Here is a 17,099-nt window from a genome sequence, read left to right as displayed (position 1 = left end):
TATTAGTCGATAACAATAGGATCACATAGATGCTGTTTCTAGCAGAATTAGAATCAGTTTCTCTATGTCTTTTCCACAAGGTGCATGCTAGATCATTTTGATGCTCAAGGCCAGTCGGATTATTTTGAGTGTCCTAACCGTCTTTTAGGGCTTGAGCTCATAACCCAGTATTGCAAGATGGGCATCTTTGATCTTTCTAATTTGTAAAGAATCAAGCAGGGGTGTTTCAGAAGGATGATTATAGACTTATATTTTCAAATGTCACTGTATACACCCGTATCCAATAAACTTTGGGGATTAACAAAGGAGGGGATAATTAAAGAACAGGTGCGAGGGTTTTCTTTGACAGCCTTGCATGAGAATATGCCCAACTTTCTACCTCATTAACAAACTAGCGATGGCTTCTGGATGCAATTCCATAAGCAATTCAAAATTCATTGAAAATATAAGCATAAGGCAGTTTGCAGTCTGAGATTGACTACGATATAGATTATACACATGTAATCCATTGAACTCACAAATTTATCATATTGGGACGAAGCCTTCAACTCTCCATTTATTTCTTTCGTTTTTTCAAGTCTCAAACATTACCGTCTTCAGTTATACACATACAGTACTTGACATAAATTAACTCTTATAGAAGTTCTATCAATACGGGCTTATAAGAGTTAATTAACTTTGTGAAAAGCCAAACATATTGGTGAGCCCTCGCTGCCATTTTACAGGCTCATAGGGGCGATAGATGGTTTGTGACTTGATCCTTCTCCTTCGAAGACGCTCTGCAATGATAAAAGCCAGCTCTAGAGATTGCGAAGCATTGAGCCTAGGGTCACAGTGGGTGTGGTAGTGTGAAGTCAAGTCATCCAATGTCACAGCAAGTGATCCCCCAAGGCACTCTGTCACATTTTGTCCAGTCATCTCCAGATGAACTCCTCCAGGGTGGCTTCCTTCTTGTTCATGCACATCAAAGAATGCTCTCACCTCCGCCTGCCCGAATAAAAGATGAAACAGATGCTTTAGAAGGATGATTATATTGCTCTGAAACTATACGTGTGTATTCAAATATGCAGGGACCTTACTGGAAAGCAACATTCTAAGAATATGAAAATTCTTATGTTGCAAAATGGATTTTGTCAACTTGCAGATAAAGATACGCATAATCACCTACCCGTACTCACCTACCCACTAAATTTCGAGCTTAATCATTGATTACATACTTCAGGAAACTCAATTAGCCATTCTACCCCTCAAAGACCTTTTAGAACTAGTCCTTTTCACACCTGCCACACTTTTATTTGCCTTTACATTTGTCTATTTCTAGATATCAAGTGGTCTCCTCTTAAGAGCTAAAGCATGCCCCACCATGAACAACTTTTGGGGTAGGGCAACTTGTTTAACAGTGGTAAATCATAAAACGGCCATGCAATTAATTGCTAGTGCTCAAATTATGGCCGAAAATTCTTTCTTCAAGTGGGTTACCACCAAAGCTTGATCACAAAAGGCTAGTTTATGGTATAAAATAATAATATGATGAAAAGTAGCTCATCAAGTAAAACTTTCTCATTTATTTCGATTTTGGATACACATTAACAATTTCTTAAGAGAGTCTTGTCCGTACTTGTACCATCAACAGTTATATTATTTACACCGTTTCATACATGCTATGTTGCTGTATACTATAGTACAACTTTTTTTTTTTTTCTCATCCTTCCTGGTTCTAAGCCCCATTTTAACCTTTTTCCTCTTTTCTTCCTTAATTTCGTAGTTTCCTTTAAGCATTTAATTTAAACTTTAAACTACCAAAAATTCACTGCCTCTCATAAAATAAAATTACGAAGAATGATGTGTTTTCGATATAAGTAAAGATATGAGTACATACCCTGATGGCATCAAATGGGCGAGTTTTTAGACCGCAAGGAGCCTTTATAGTGTTTCCATGCATAGGATCACTGACCCATGTGACAATTTGCCCAGCCAGGCGGACTGCTCTAATTAGATGGGGAAGTTTCACCCTCATGTTCTCAGCTCCCATTCTTGTGATAATTGTTATTCTCCCTGGTTTGTTCTGAGGATTCAGAAGCTCGATGAGCTTAACTAGCTCAGTTGGATTCATCTTGTCACTTACCTGCAGCAAAATAGAAAAATCACATAAGAACTTCATAAGCACCGAATAGAATTGTCAATCATATACAGATTAATTTGAAAGTTATCAATGTTGCAATAAACCATTTAAATCTAGTTGATTGCCAAGTTATCCATAAGAATTAAGTAAGATGAAAAAAAATTAAAAAAAAAGAATGTGATCATAAAAAAAATGTCAGCCCAACACTGTAAATATGCAATCAATCAAATTTATGGTAGCCGATCTTGGCAATTTCTAAAATCCACCCTTCAGTTGATTACTAGTTTCAATTTCGGGTATAATAAGTAGACAAGAAAAAAGTTTGAACAAGACATCCGCAACCCAAGCCAGCTTCTCCATTTTGAAAATAAGGTTTCATTCATTTATTCAGCCTAATTTAGCAACAAAATAGCAGTTAGTACGTATAGGAATTAGATAATTAGAGAAAAGTATATTACCTTAATGCCAAGGGGATTTGCAACTCCTCTTAAAAACTCAACATGAGCACCATCTAGTTGTCTAGTACGTTCTCCAACCCAGAGAAAATGGGCAGAGCAGTCATAGTAGAGGCCAGAAGTTGAATCCAGCCTGGTTAGTGATTGCTCATATGGCAAAAGCAAGCACTCATGGGATGTCCAGAACTCAGTTGTCGTCATAATAGGATGGTCGACAGTGAGACCAGCTGCAGACATGAATCCAAGGGCCTCATCTACACGATGTGCAAGTTCCCGGTACCTACCACACCAAGGAAAAAAATAAACACATATTTAACAAAAAAAAAAAAAATGCAGCAGTCAAAACCTAACTAGAATTAGAGAACTAGTAACCTACACACTTCCATGCAAGATTCTTATACATATTTTAGAGAACCTATCATCACTAGTATAATTTCAGGAGCAGCAAGTTCACATGTGATCTTGATGGGACAGAACATGTCCACGTAACGCCAAATAGCTAAAAACATACCAAATTGACAAATATATGAAAATTTTTTACTAGAACTCCGAAAGGCCAATCAAAGCAAAACAAAATTTTGAACGCCCCGTACATGTAATTTCAGTATCGATAATATCGAGCGTGACACTTACGAGTAATATTAATCAATTATACTGATGATGTAAATTTCACTATCCCATGTCCACATCACACAATCAAACATTAAAAGAGTACCAGATAGAAACACCTAAAGATTATTATTATTATTATTATTATTATTATTTTCCTTCAATTGCAACTTTCATTTGTCTTTTTTTTTTTTTTTTAATCAGAACAACTTTCACTTGTCTCCAAGCAGGAAATTCTAAAACCAATATAGAGTATACTCAAGTTGCCTACTTAGAATCACACACCTGTCTCCCTGCTCACTATTTTGTGCGAAATCCAGATTCCACTGAGTAACCCTCTGCATGGCAGCATATCCACCGGTGGCAAACGCCCGAAGAAGATTCAAAGTTGCTGCTGATTGGCTGTAAGCCCTGATCATCCTCTGTGGGTCAGGAACCCTAGAATTCGCGTCGAAAGCATCTCCATTCACGTTGTCCCCTCTGTAACTAGGCAACTTCACTCCATTCCTTTCCTCAAAATGCTCCGATCTTGGCTTCGCAAATTGACCCGCCATCCGTCCCACCTACGAAGATACCAACCAATTCATCATCAATTAAAAGAGGGAGAAATATTAAAAGATTTAAACTTTAAAAAAAATTGCTGGTCTATCCGGGGGTCATTTTCCGAGGCTATTCTACGAGATGTTCTATGTTCTATTTTCAGCACCATTTTTTAACATATAGCACTGGAACACGAAGGGAAGCAGGGGCTATTAGCTAATATTAAACTAAGCGCACCTTGACAACGGGCATTTGGCCACCAAACATCAAAACAGCGCTCATCTGGAGGAGAATCCTGAAAGTGTCACGGATGTTAATGGCATTGAACTCCTTAAAACTCTCAGCGCAATCTCCCCCTTGCAACAAAAAAGCATTGCCCATTGCAGCCTCACTGAGCCTCTCCTCTAAGCTCCTAGCCTCACCAGCGAACACAATAGGAGGGAAAGCATCCAGGGTCATGAGCACCGATTCGAACTCCTCCCTATCAGGGTATTCAGGAAGCTGCAAAGCCTTCTTCAATTTCCAGCTGTCCACGCTCCATTTCCCAGGAAACTCATTGGTAGTAGGCGCAGCCGCAGCTGCTGGTGATGATGTAGATGTTTTTGTCAACTGTTGTTTCCCAGCTTTATCGGAGACAATGGGATTATTAGAGGGCTCGGCTGCATGGACGGCGGAGATGTGGAGGACGGATCGGGAGGGGTTGGTGAAAAAAGAAGGTTGGTGGGGTTTGTTGGAGGGAAAGAGGGATTTGGTGGGAATAATGGAGGTGCTAGCGAGAGACATTTTGGGCAAATTTTTTTCTTTTTCTGAAATTTTGGGCAATTCAATAACGGAGAATCGAGGGATTCAAGATTTTAGAGATCCCTGAAGGAGCAGAGAAAGAGATGAAATGGGTTTTTATAGGGAAAGAGAAGAGCTTGGGGAGGGCGTAGACAAAGGGCTGGGGTGGTGGTGTCTGGTAGAGTGACGTGATGGTGGTAGTAACGTTGTAGTTGAAGGGAAGGGCATATTGGGAATTATAAAATATGAGAATGGGGTTGTTTTGGGAATTTGAACGTGTGTATATGCGTATAGACCAGTCAATTTTGATTGATTTGTTTAATAATTACGGTTGCTTCGCCTTCACCTACACCTACTAGTCGCCACTTATCAAAGCCGACGGCAGCTTCATCGGTTTATAGCCAAGCCACCTCAGCTGAATGTTGTTTTGTTTCCAAATGTCAAAATGAACAGTTACTAATCACTTTCCTTCTAAGATTTTGTTTCGGGTTATGTCGACTTTTCCATTTTTTTTACTTTCAATTTTTATTAATAAAATTGGGCAAATCATTATTGTATATTTAGTTTACAAAATTATTTAAAATTATGACATTATAATTTTTATATTTAAATTTTTAGCTATATTTTATTTTTTTAATTTTAAAGAGAACACACAAAATAAAAAAATACATTAGACATTGACAAAAATAGATAACTTCTATAATGTCGCACCTGATCTAAGGGCAATGTCTTTATGGCGGGAGAATCTATAAAACGCAAACAAATAGGGCAATTTCATGCTCGATTCGCAAATCAGTCAGCATAGGTATCAGCTTTTATACGTATGAGAGACAAACAGATCCTAATCCAGACAAAGTAACTCTCTAATAATTATATTCATTAAAAGGGAATGTCTCTACGGAGGAGAATTTAAAAAATGCAAATCGATAAAGAGTTAGCTCAAATAGTATTAATATATATAATTTTACTATTATATCCTTAAAAGAAAGAGAGAAAATAACTTAAAAATGATTTCAAAACTTGGAGTTGGTGAGGTAGCTCATTTAATGGCTCATGCAAAAGAAAGCATGCATGCAACAAGCTATTATTGCTTGTAACCATGCAGAACATTCAAGAACTGATGATTCGAGAAGTATGTTTATTGCATTAATGCATGAACATATGAGCCACTACATATAGCAGTGATGAGCTAGCATAATGAATTAGATTGCAGAGAAGAATTAGATATAAATGTAAAAATAAATATTACTGGACATGATATACAATTTTAACAAATAAAATTTATATTTTGAAAAAAATAATATATATACACATTAGAGCTTGTATAATATATATATTTCATGCAATAAAATGTTAAATGAGGGTAAATAGCCCGACTGGCATAGAAGTATGCATCCCAATCTGATTCAGGCTTTAAGCCCTTCTTATGTCAAATGTCATTTTTTTTCATTTATAAGTGCACCTAACACAATACATTCTTTATATATATATATATATATATATATATATATTTTCGTTGATTTAAAAAGTGGATGAGGGCTAATAATTCGATTGGCACATGCTCCCAAGCATAAGATAAAGGTTTTAGGGTTCAATTCCTCCATCTGTCCCTTTTTTTTTCTTTTGTAATTCTTTGTAATTATTTTCATTAAAAAATATAATATTAAATTGTGATGATTGTAAGTATTTTTAAATCCTAATTAACATTTTTCCTTAAAATTATAATATAACGAATTTTTAGATTTAAAATTATAAGATATATATAAATCATTTATTTATATACACCTAATTTTATAGTATTAACACCAATTCACTTCTATTAGAATAATCACCTGTACAACCACCAATCGTTAAATCAACATCATTGCTACAATCACCACATGTACAATATTAATACGATTATCATCATTAAATCATTATTTTTAATTTAAATATAGAGGGAGCTAGTTAAAGATATTTAGAGAAGGATATAAATAAAAAGAGCTATAGACAGAGATATTAAAATTATCATATATATAAAGATAAATAGAGGGAGAGAGAGCTAAAGACGTGGAGAGATATATATAGAAATGTATAAATCAATATGTGTTGATTTTAAAATAACTCTTGTGTGTGTGTGTATACAAAAATTTATCGGATGAGAGCTAATAGTCCGATTGGCACATGCTCCCAAGCATAAGGTAGAGGGTTTAGGATTCGATCCCTCCATTTGTCCTTTTTTTTTATCTCTTTTGTGATTCTTTATAATTCTTTTCATAAAAAAAATATAATATTAAACTGTAATGATTGGAAGTATTTTTAAACCCTAATTAACAATTTTCCTTAAAATTATAATATAACAAATGTTTAAACTTAAAATTATAAGATATATATAAATCATTTACTTATATGCACCTAGTTTTATAGTATTAACATCACTTCACTACTATTAGAATAATCACATATACAACTATCAATAGTTAAATCAGCACCACCGCTATAATCACCACGTATACAATATTACTACCATTATCATAATTAAATCATTGCTTTTAATTTAAATATAGAGAGAGATAGTCAAAGATATTTAGAGAATGATAGAAATAAAATGAGTTATAGATAGATATATTAAGATTATCATATATATAAAGATAAATAGAGAGAGAGAGATAAAGATGTGGAGAGAGATATATAGAAATACATAAATCAATAGATCAACACATATATTGATTTATGCATTTCTATATATTTCTCTCTACATCTTTATCTCTCTCTTCCTCTATTTATCTTTATATATATGATATATAGAAATGTATAAATCAATATATGTGTTGATTTTGAAATCAACACATATATTGATTTTGAAATCAACACATATATTGATTTATGCATTTCTATATATCTCTCTCCATATCTTTATCTCTCTCTCTCCCTCTATTTATCTTTATATATATATATGATAATCTTAATGTCTCTATTTATAATTCATTTTATTTCTATCATTCTCTAAATATCTTTGACTATTTTCCTCTATATTTAAATTAAAAACAATGATTTAATGATAATAATGGTGGTAATATTGTACACGTGGTAATTATAGCGGTGGTGCTGATTTAATTATATATCGTTATATAGGTGATTATTCTAATAGTAGTGAAGTGGTGTTAATGTAATACCCCAAAAATTTTAAATTTTATTATTTTATGAGTATTATTGATATTTTAATTTTATTTAAATTTTAAGAAATTATTTGAGATTTTTCGGATTTTAAAAATCGGGTTCGATTTTCCAAAAATATAAATTTAGATGATTTTTAAATATTAATTTAAAGACCACGTGGCAAAACTAAAAATATATTTGGAGTCTACGAATTTTTCTGAGTTTTCTGAAATTTTTTCGGAATTTTTGGACCTCGTTTTCGGTCCCGAGGCAGAGTAAAAATTTAAAATTTTGTATCCTGAATTGAACCGGCAGAATCGAACCGGACCGGATCGGACCGGTCGAATCAGACCAGCCTTTTCTTTTTCTTCTTTCCTCTTCCCCCGCGCGTCCGACCTCCCTCCCTTTCTCTCTCTTTTTCTCTCTCCTCCCTCCTCCCCTTGCCGCGCCGCCTCCTACTACCCCACGGCGCCCACCCCGGCCCCACCACCGTCGCGACCCCAAACGGCCGGAAAACGCGCGCGAACGCCCCTCCCTTGCGCGCGTTACTTTTCAACTTCCCGGCCAAAATCCGGCAGATCCGGCAACTAATCGGACCGGGTCTTGTGTCTAAACTCATCTACTCGTTGAGAGCTTTCCATAGACACCAAGAACACCGAAATCCATTGAGTGATTTGTCCAATTTTTGCCCGAGAAGTTTTAGCCCATTTTGACTTTCGGGCTAGATTTCTCTCAAACTGTGAACCCCACGAGAAAACCGAGAGTACCAGAGCGCTCCACTCGTCGAGAGCTTCGCAGGGATATAAATTTCAAAATTTTCCAATACCATTTTTCGCTAGGTCCCACGAAACTTCGTAGTGTTTTTTCGAGCATTAAATGAGCTTAGAAAATTTTGAAAAATTTATGTACTAACCCTTGTGTTGTGGGCTTCGTGTAGGTATCCTCAATTCGCGGAAATTCGACAGTTGACTAGGTCTGTGAATTTCCGGCCAAACAGACCGTTACCGGAAAAGTCTCCGAATTGGACCGAGGTTTTGGCTACCCCCCATTGTCAGACATCCCGAGCGCGTTCCCGAAGTCGGAATCGGCAAAAGTAAACCCGAACCTTGTTTTTTCATAATTTTCTAGTGCTTAAATAGGATTAAAAATCCATAAAATATTCGTGATAGCTAAGAAAATTATGATTCTTTTTGCAATAGCCTAGTAATATTGCTAAGGACAGCGGGGCAAAGTTTTAGAATTTTTAGAGCTTATTTGGGTAGTTTTTGCAAAAATGATCAATTATAAGGACTAAATTGAAATTTTACATATTATGATGGATGATTGATTTGATGGGCCCAGGAGGGGCTGTGTGATGTGATTGAGTTGCGGATATATGGGTTGTGAATATAGAAGTGTGTTTTGAGCCCTTTTGCAGGTTGGGTAGGTCCTAGGTATAGGGGAGACTCTGCCGGATTTTTGGCACGACTTAGGACGTATTTAGTCTTTTCTTGATTTGTATTGAGTCATTTATATTAAATAATTATAATGTAATTGTCAGGTGAGACGACCTTCTTTCTCCGCCTGATGCTTGATGACCGTTGTCAAGTCTGTGAGTAAAATATTAATTTTAATTGTAATTTCACTATTATTATATGTTCAAGCATGTCCATGCATCACTTATATGTATGTATCTATGTAGATAAACTCTAGGCACGTTTTATGTTGCATTCATAACTGTTAAAGTGATCATGGATGTTGTTGTGGTAATTTGGAGCAGTGTGCGTGCGTTGGCGTGCGTGTGATGTGGTGTGGACTATGGATAGGACGGGTAGACACGGCTTGAGATCTTCGCTGGGACCCGGTTCTTCGGGGTAGTCACGGCTTGAGTTCTTCGCTGGGACCCCGATTTAGTTTATTAAGCGAAAGTCCTGCTTGAGTTCTTCGCTGGCACTAGGCTGGATTTAAGAGAGCTGTATAGGGGATCAGCTCCCATATATTATGATTGATATTACTGGGTGTGTGAGTGCTCCAAATTACCTTTTTGCTGTTATGATGTGAATCTATTGCTGATGCTGCATTTCACTCTACAGGGTGCATTAGTTTTAGATAGTTATAGAGATTATGGTTAAAATTGATATTTTACTCTCTGAGTCGAAAGCTCACTCCTGTTCAATATTTTTCCAGGCCACAGGAGGATATTTTTGAGGTTAACCTACTTTCTTCCTCTCAGGTCGATTATTAATGTTTGTATAAACTTGTTAAATCTTAGAATTTCTGCATGCGTTAGAAATGTTTATTTGATATGGGTTTGTAAACTAAATTATTATTTTGGACCTGTAATCTTAATATTCTATGCATGTTTGATGGATTGGATGAGGGAGCTGAGGTCCCATTTATTTTTATGCTGATGAGTATGTGGAGGGTGAGCTGAGCTCCCCAATTGAGTATTTATTGTGTTTACAGGTCGGGTGAGTCAAAAACTCCCCGTTGAAAGGTCCATTTTATGGCCGGACTCTGTCCGGTTGATTTCTTGAAATTTGGCCCAAATGGGCCTTAGAGTTGGGTTAAGTGAATAGTTAGGCTTATACGGGCCTCGGGGGCTTTAGGCTGGCTCAGGTCCTAGTGCAGGTCTGGCCCATAGGTTGGGTCGTGACAAATGTGGTATCAGATTCTTAGGGAATGTTCATCTAAAGTGTTGGGAAGAGTCTACTAGGAGTCACATGCGGAAAAATAGGGTCCACATTCGTCTTGCATTGTCATCTTTGCTTCTAGTTTCTGCTTCATATAATTATGTATAAATATGAGTCTATAGAGCTGTGTAACATGCTGTTTTGAATTTTGTGGGCTAATACTGCTGAATTTCAGGAAAATGCGTAGAAGCAGGAGAGCTGCCACTACACCAGAACCAGATGTGCCTGACGAGGTGTCAGCAAAGGATGAGGCGCCTGCCCCGAGGAGGCGGGGTAGGACGCCTAAAGCTGCTCAAGTAGAAGAGCAGCTGCCAACAGTTCAAGATTAGTCTTTATGGCACAGGGTCCTATGGACCCCATGGCAGCTCCTCTAGCTGGGTTGCAGAGAACCATCGACATGATGGCGCAGTATATGGTCCACCCTTCACATCAGCAGCAGTCCACAGCACCAAGAGGGGAACCTTACAAACAGATCATCAATTTCAAGAAGTTGGTGCCTGATACTTATGATGTGTCAGACGATGCATATCAGTTTTTGGATTCCTGCAGACAGGCAGGAATAGAATTGCAGTTGATTGATAGATCCGGGAGCTACGCACTCATTTGTCTCCCCTGTGTTTGCCATGAGGTTGGGTAGAAACCCTACAACCTTAGAATGTCCTTTGTCGGTAGCTACCCCACTTAGTGACAACATAGATGTAGATATGGTTTTTCCGGGTAGCCCAGTAGTAGTGGATGGAAAGATCCTCCCAGCAGACTTGGTTCCTCTAACAGTGATTGATTTTGATGTAATTTTGGGGATGGACTGGTTGGCAACTCATTATGCCACTTTAGACTGCAGGAACAAAAAAGTGCATTTCCACATACCCGGTGTGGAAGAGTTTAGCTTTGATGGTGACAGGAGCGTGGCTCCATATAACTTGGTGTCAGCAATTAGTGCTAAAAAAATGTTGAGGCGTGAATGCCAAGGGTATTTGGCATTGGTAAGAGATACATCTGTAGAAGGTGTCAACATGGAAAATGTTCCTGTAGTCAGAGAATTCATGGATGTCTTCCCTGAAGAGCTTCCAGGGTTGCCACCAGAAAGGGGAATAGAGTTCTACATTGATGTTGTTCCAGGTACAAACCCCATATCAATGCCACCTTACAGGATGGCCCCCGCAGAATTGAAAGAGTTAAAGGAGCAATTACAGGAGTTGTTGGACAAAGGTTTCATACGTCCGAGCACTTCACCTTGGGGCGCTCCTGTTCTATTCATGAGAAAGAAGGATGGGTCATTGAGGTTGTGTATTGACTACAGACAGCAGAATAAGGTGACTGTGAAGAACAAGTATCCACTTCCTCGGATCGACGATCTGTTTGATCAGCTTCAAGGGGCTAGATTCTTTTCCAAGATAGACCTGCGATCAGGCTACCATCAGTTGAGAATCAGGAATGAGGACGTGTCCAAAACGGCATTCAGGACAAGATATGGTCATTATGAGTTCTTGGTGATGTCTTTTGGACTCACTAATGCACCAGCAGCCTTCATGGACTTGATGAACAGGGTGTTCAAGCCATTTTTGGACCATTTTGTCATCGTATTCATAGATGACATTTTGGTATACTCTCGGACCGAGGAAGAACACGTGTGGCACTTGAGAATGGTGTTGCAGACTTTGAGGGAGCATCAGCTATATGCCAAATTTTCAAAATGTGAATTTTGGCTAGAAAGCATCTCATTCTTGGGACACGTGGTTTCTAGTGACGGCATTCAAGTGGATCCCAAGAAAATTGAAGCTGTAACTGATTGGCTTAGGCCTACAACAGTCACTGAGGTGCGAAGTTTTCTGGGTTTAGCTGGCTACTATAGGCGTTTTGTGCAAGATTTTTCCAGGATAGCGGCTCCCCTAACTAAGTTAACTTGGAAGAATGTTCCATTTATTTGGACAGATGACTGTGAGAGGAGTTTCTAGAAGCTTAAGGAGTGTCTAACCACCGCCCCTGTGTTGACACAACCTATGAGTGGTGAAGGATACACCGTGTACTATGACGCCTCCAGAGTTGGCTTAGGGTGTGTTGTGATGCAGAATGGAAAGGTAGTGGCTTATGCTTCAAGGCAGCTGAAGAGGCATGAGCAGAACTACCCCACCCATGATTTGAAAATGGCGGCTGTAGTTTTTGCACTAAAAATCTGGAGACACTACCTGTATGGTGAAGTGTGCGAGATATACACCGACCACAAGAGTTTGAAGTACATCTTCCAACAGAAGGATTTAAACTTGAGACAGAGGAGATGGATGGAGCTTCTGAAAGACTATGATTGCACCATCCAGTACCACCCTGGGAAGGCCAATGTGGTGGCAGATGCTTTGAGCAGGAAATCTTCTGGCAGTTTGGCGCACATATCAGTGGAGAAGAGACCGTTGATTCGGGAAGTACATGAGTTAATGGATCAAGGTTTAATCCTAGATCTTTCAGATGAGGGGGTATTGTTGGCTCATTTTTCAGTGAGGCCAGACTTGCGGGACAGAGTTAGAGTTTCCCAGCACAGAGACCAACAATTGATGAAGATCATAGAAAGAGTACAGCAAGGTGAAGGTGGTGAGTTCGGGTTTGCCAATGATGGCACCCTTATGCAAGGTTCTAGGATATGTGTGCCCGATGTGGACAATCTCAGAAATGAAATCATGCAAGAGGCACACTATACCCTGTACAATGTCCACCCAGGTTCCACCAAGATGTACCATGATGTGAAAGATAGCTACTGGTGGAATGGCATGAAGAGAGACATAGCAGACTTTGTGTCCAAGTGCTTGACTTGTCAGAAGGTGAAGTTTGAACATCAGAGACCGTCAGGGAAGCTGCAAGAGCTCCCTATCCCAGAATGGAAGTGGGAAATGATTACTATGGATTTTGTGACTGGGTTGCCTCGTACCACGCGAGGATATGATTCGATATGGGTAATTGTGGACCGTCTAACCAAATTAGCTCACTTTTTGCCTGTGAAGACTACATATTTTGTGGCACAGTACACCCGACTCTACATTCGAGAAATAGTCAGATTGCATGGAGTTCCAGCTTCCATAATATCTGACAGAGGGCCCCAGTTCACTTCTCGGTTTTGGAGGAAGTTGCAGGAGGCACTTGGCACACAGTTGAACTTCAGTATGGCCTTCCACCCTCGCATGCATGCGATGCGAAGGACAATCCAAACACTGGAAGACATGCTTCGCATGAGTGTTTTGGATTTTGGAGGTCAATGGGATGATCATCTAGCTTTGGTGGAGTTTGCCTACAACAACAGTTATCATTCCAGCATAGGGATGGCACCCTATGAGGCATTATATGGAAGAAAACGTAGGTCTCCTCTGTGTTGGATGGAAATAGGAGAAGCGAAGGTGCATGATGTAGATCTAGTGCAGTACACTTCAGAGGTAGTTCCTTTAATCAGGGAACAATTGAAAACAGCTTTCAGTAGGCAGAAGAGTTATGCAGACCCCAGACGGAGGGATGTGGAGTTTGCAGTAGGCGACTATATATTCCTGAAGGTTTCTCCGATGAAGGGAGTCATGAGATTTGGAAAGAAGGGCAAGTTGGCACCTCGGTATATTGGACCTTTTGAGGTTACTGATAGAGTTGGAGCAGTTGCTTACCGGTTGGAGCTACCACCCAACCTTTCTCACGTTCATCCCGTATTTCACATCTCCATGCTCAAGAAATACATTCCCGATCCTTCTCATGTACTACAGCCAGATGTAATAGAGCTAAAAGCGAATTTGACATTTGAGGAGCAACCTGTAGCCATAGTGGACTATCAAGTGAGACAGCTAAGATCAAAACAGATCCCTATGGTTAAGGTTTTGTGGAGGAGCCAGTCAGTGGAAGAGTGCACCTGGGAGTCAGAACGGGACATGCGTAGCAAGTACCCTTATCTGTTCAATGTGTAATCTTGTACTTTATTCTGCCTTGTATAAAATTCGAGGATGAATTTTCTGTAAGGGGGGAAGAATGTAACACCCCAAAAATTTTAAATTTTATTATTTTATGAGTATTATTGATATTTTAATTTTATTTAAATTTTAAGAAATTGTTTGAGATTTTTCGGATTTTAAAAATCGGGTTCGATTTTTCGAAAATATAAATTTAGATGATTTTTAAAAATTAATTTAAAGACCACGTGGCAAAAATAAAAATATATTTGGAGTCTACGAATTTTTCTGAGTTTTCTGGAATTTTTTCGAAATTTTTGGACCTCGTTTTTGGTCCCGAGGTAGAGTAAAAATTCAAAATTTTATATCCTGAATCGAATCGGCCAAATCGAACCGGACCGGATCGGACCGGTCGAATCGGACCGGCCTTTTCTTTTTCTTCTTTCCCCTTCCCCGTGCGCGTCCGACCTCCCTCCCTTTCTCTCTCTTTTTCTCTCTCCTCCCTCCTCCCCTTGCCGCGCCGCCGCCTACCCTGCCACCCCAGCTCATCGGCGTCCACCCCCAGTCGTCCTAGCCCACCGGCTGCCGCCCCAAACGGCCGGAAAACGCTCGCGAACGCCCCTCCCTTGCGCGCTCGACTTTTCGACTTCCCAGCCAAAATCCGGCCAATCCGGCTACTAATCGGACCGGGTCTTGTGTCTAAACTCATCTACTCGTTGAGAGCTTTCCATAGACACTAAGAACACCGAAATTCATTTAGCGGTTTGTCCAATTTTTGCCCGGGAAGTTTTAGCCCATTTTGACTTTCGGGCTAGATTTCTCGCAAACCGTGAACCCCACGAGAAATCCGAGAGTACCAGAGCGCTCCACTCGTCGAGAGCTTCGCGGGGATATAAATTTCAAAATTTTCCGACATCGTTTTTCGGTGGGTCCCACGGAACTTCGCAGTGTTTTTCTGAGCATTAAATGAGCTTAGAAAATTCTGAAAAATTTATGTACTAACCCCCGTGTTGTGGGCTTCGTGTAGGTATCCTCAATTCACGGAAATTCGACAGTTGACCGGGTCTGTGAATTTTCGGCCAGACAGACCATTACCGGAAAAGTCTCCGAATTGGACCGAGGTTTTGGCTACCCCCCATTGTCAGACATCCTGAGCGCGTTCCCAAAGTCGGAATCGGCAAAGGTAAACCCGAACCTTGCTTTTTCGTAATTTTCTAGTACTTAAATAGGATTAAAAATCCATAAAATATTCGTGGTAGCTAAGAAAATTATGATTCTTTTTGCAATAACCTAGTAATATTGCTAAGGACCTCGGGGCAAAGTTTTAGAATTTTTAGAGCTTATTTGGATATTTTTTGCAAAAATGATCAATTATAAGGACTAAATTGAAATTTTACATATTGTGATAGATGATTGATTTGATGGGCCCAGGAGGGGCTGTGTGATGTGATTGAGTTGCGGATATATGGGTTGTGAATATAGAAGTGTGTTTTGAGCCCTTTTGCAGGTTGGGTAGGTCCTAGGTATAGGGGAGACTTTGCCGGATTTTCGGTACGACTTAGGACGTATTTGGTCTTTTCTTGATTTGTATTGAGTCATTTGTATTAAATAATTGTAATGTAATTGTCAGGTGAGCCGGGACAACCTTCTTTCTTCGCTCAGCCACCCCAGTGACCGTTGTCAAGTCTGTGAGTAAAATATTAATTTTAATTGTAATTTCACTATTATTATATGTTCAAGCATGTCCATGCATCACTTATATGTATGTATCTATGTAGATAAACTCTAGGCACGTTTTATGTTGCATTCATAACTGTTAAAGTGCCATGGATGTTGTTGTGGTAATTTGGAGCAGTGTGCATGCGTTGGCGTGTGTGTGATGTGGTGTGGACTATGGATAGGACGGGTAGACACGGCTTGAGATCTTCGCTGGGACCCGGTCCTTCGGGGTAGTCACGGCTTGAGTTCTTCGCTGGGACCCCGATTTGGTTTATTAAGCGAAAGTCCGGCTTGAGTTCTTTGCTGGCACCAGGTTGGATTTAAGAGAGCTGTATAGGGGATCAGCTTCCATATATTTTGATTGACATTACTGGGTGTGTGAGTGCTCCAAATTACCTTTTTGCTGTTATGATGTGAATCTATTGGTGATGCTGCATTTCACTCCACATGGTGCATTAGTTTTATATAGTTATAGAGATTATGGTTAAAATTGATATTTTGCTCTCTGAATCGAATGCTCACTCCTGTTCAATATTTTTTCAAGCCATAGGAGGATATTTTTTAGGTTAACCTGCTTTCTTCCTCGCAGGTCGATTATTAATGTTTGTATAAACTTGTTAAATCTTAGAATTTTCGCATGTGTTAGAAATGTTTATTTGATATGGGTCTGTAAACTAAATTATTATTTTGGACCTGTAATCTTAATATTCTATGCATGTTTGATGGATTGGATGAGGGAGCTGAGCTCCCATTTATTTTTATGCTGATGAGTATGTGGAGGGTGAGCTGAGCTCCCCAATTGAGTATTTATTGTGTTTACAGGTCGGGTGAGTCAAAAACTCCCCGTTGAAAGGTCCATTTTATGGTCGGACTCTGTCCGGTTGATTTCTTGAAATTGGGCCCAAATGGGCCTTAGAGTTGGGTTAAGTGAATAGTTAGGCTTACTACAGGCCTCGGGGGCTTTAGGCTGGCCCAGGTCCTAGTGCCGGTCCGGCCCATAGGTTGGGTCGTGACAGTTAATACTATAGAATTAGATGTATATAAGTAAATGATTTATATATATCTTCTAATTTTAAATCTAAACATTTGTTATATTATAATTTTAAGGAAAAGTGTTAATTAAGGTTTAAAAATACTTCCAATTATTACAGTT

The 17,099-nt window shown here is 39.0% G+C and overlaps 1 protein-coding gene across 1 annotated transcript; it reads right to left on the bottom strand.

The window, feature by feature from the left end:
• Positions 1-521: 521 nt before the first annotated feature.
• On the bottom strand, positions 522-4,658 carry LOC110662847 (phospho-2-dehydro-3-deoxyheptonate aldolase 1, chloroplastic-like). Its single transcript, XM_021821975.2, has 5 exons — positions 3,964-4,658; positions 3,472-3,749; positions 2,581-2,857; positions 1,880-2,125; positions 522-987 (listed from the first exon to the last, which is right to left on the bottom strand). Exons 1-5 carry the CDS (start codon positions 4,507-4,509, stop codon positions 673-675), a joined length of 1,662 nt encoding a protein of 553 aa, XP_021677667.2. The 5' UTR covers positions 4,510-4,658; the 3' UTR covers positions 522-672.
• Positions 4,659-17,099: the final 12,441 nt, after the last annotated feature.

Source organism: Hevea brasiliensis, chromosome 16 (assembly GCF_030052815.1).
Source record: "Hevea brasiliensis isolate MT/VB/25A 57/8 chromosome 16, ASM3005281v1, whole genome shotgun sequence".
NCBI lineage: Eukaryota > Viridiplantae > Streptophyta > Magnoliopsida > Malpighiales > Euphorbiaceae > Hevea > Hevea brasiliensis.
The sequence above is the reverse complement of the archived record's forward strand: the minus strand, read 5'-3'. Positions and strand labels throughout refer to the sequence as shown.

Bases quoted from the DNA above. Each gene is read 5' to 3' on its own strand.
- LOC110662847 (XM_021821975.2), bottom strand. From the start codon at position 4,509: ATGTCTCTCGCTAGCACCTCCATTATTCCCACCAAATCCCTCTTTCCC. The intron at 3,750-3,963 runs GTGCGCTTAGTT...GTATCTTCGTAG, and splicing joins GCCAAATGCCCGTTGTCAAG to GTGGGACGGATGGCGGGTCA. The intron at 988-1,879 runs GTATGTACTCAT...TTATTCGGGCAG, and splicing joins GCCCATTTGATGCCATCAGG to GCGGAGGTGAGAGCATTCTT.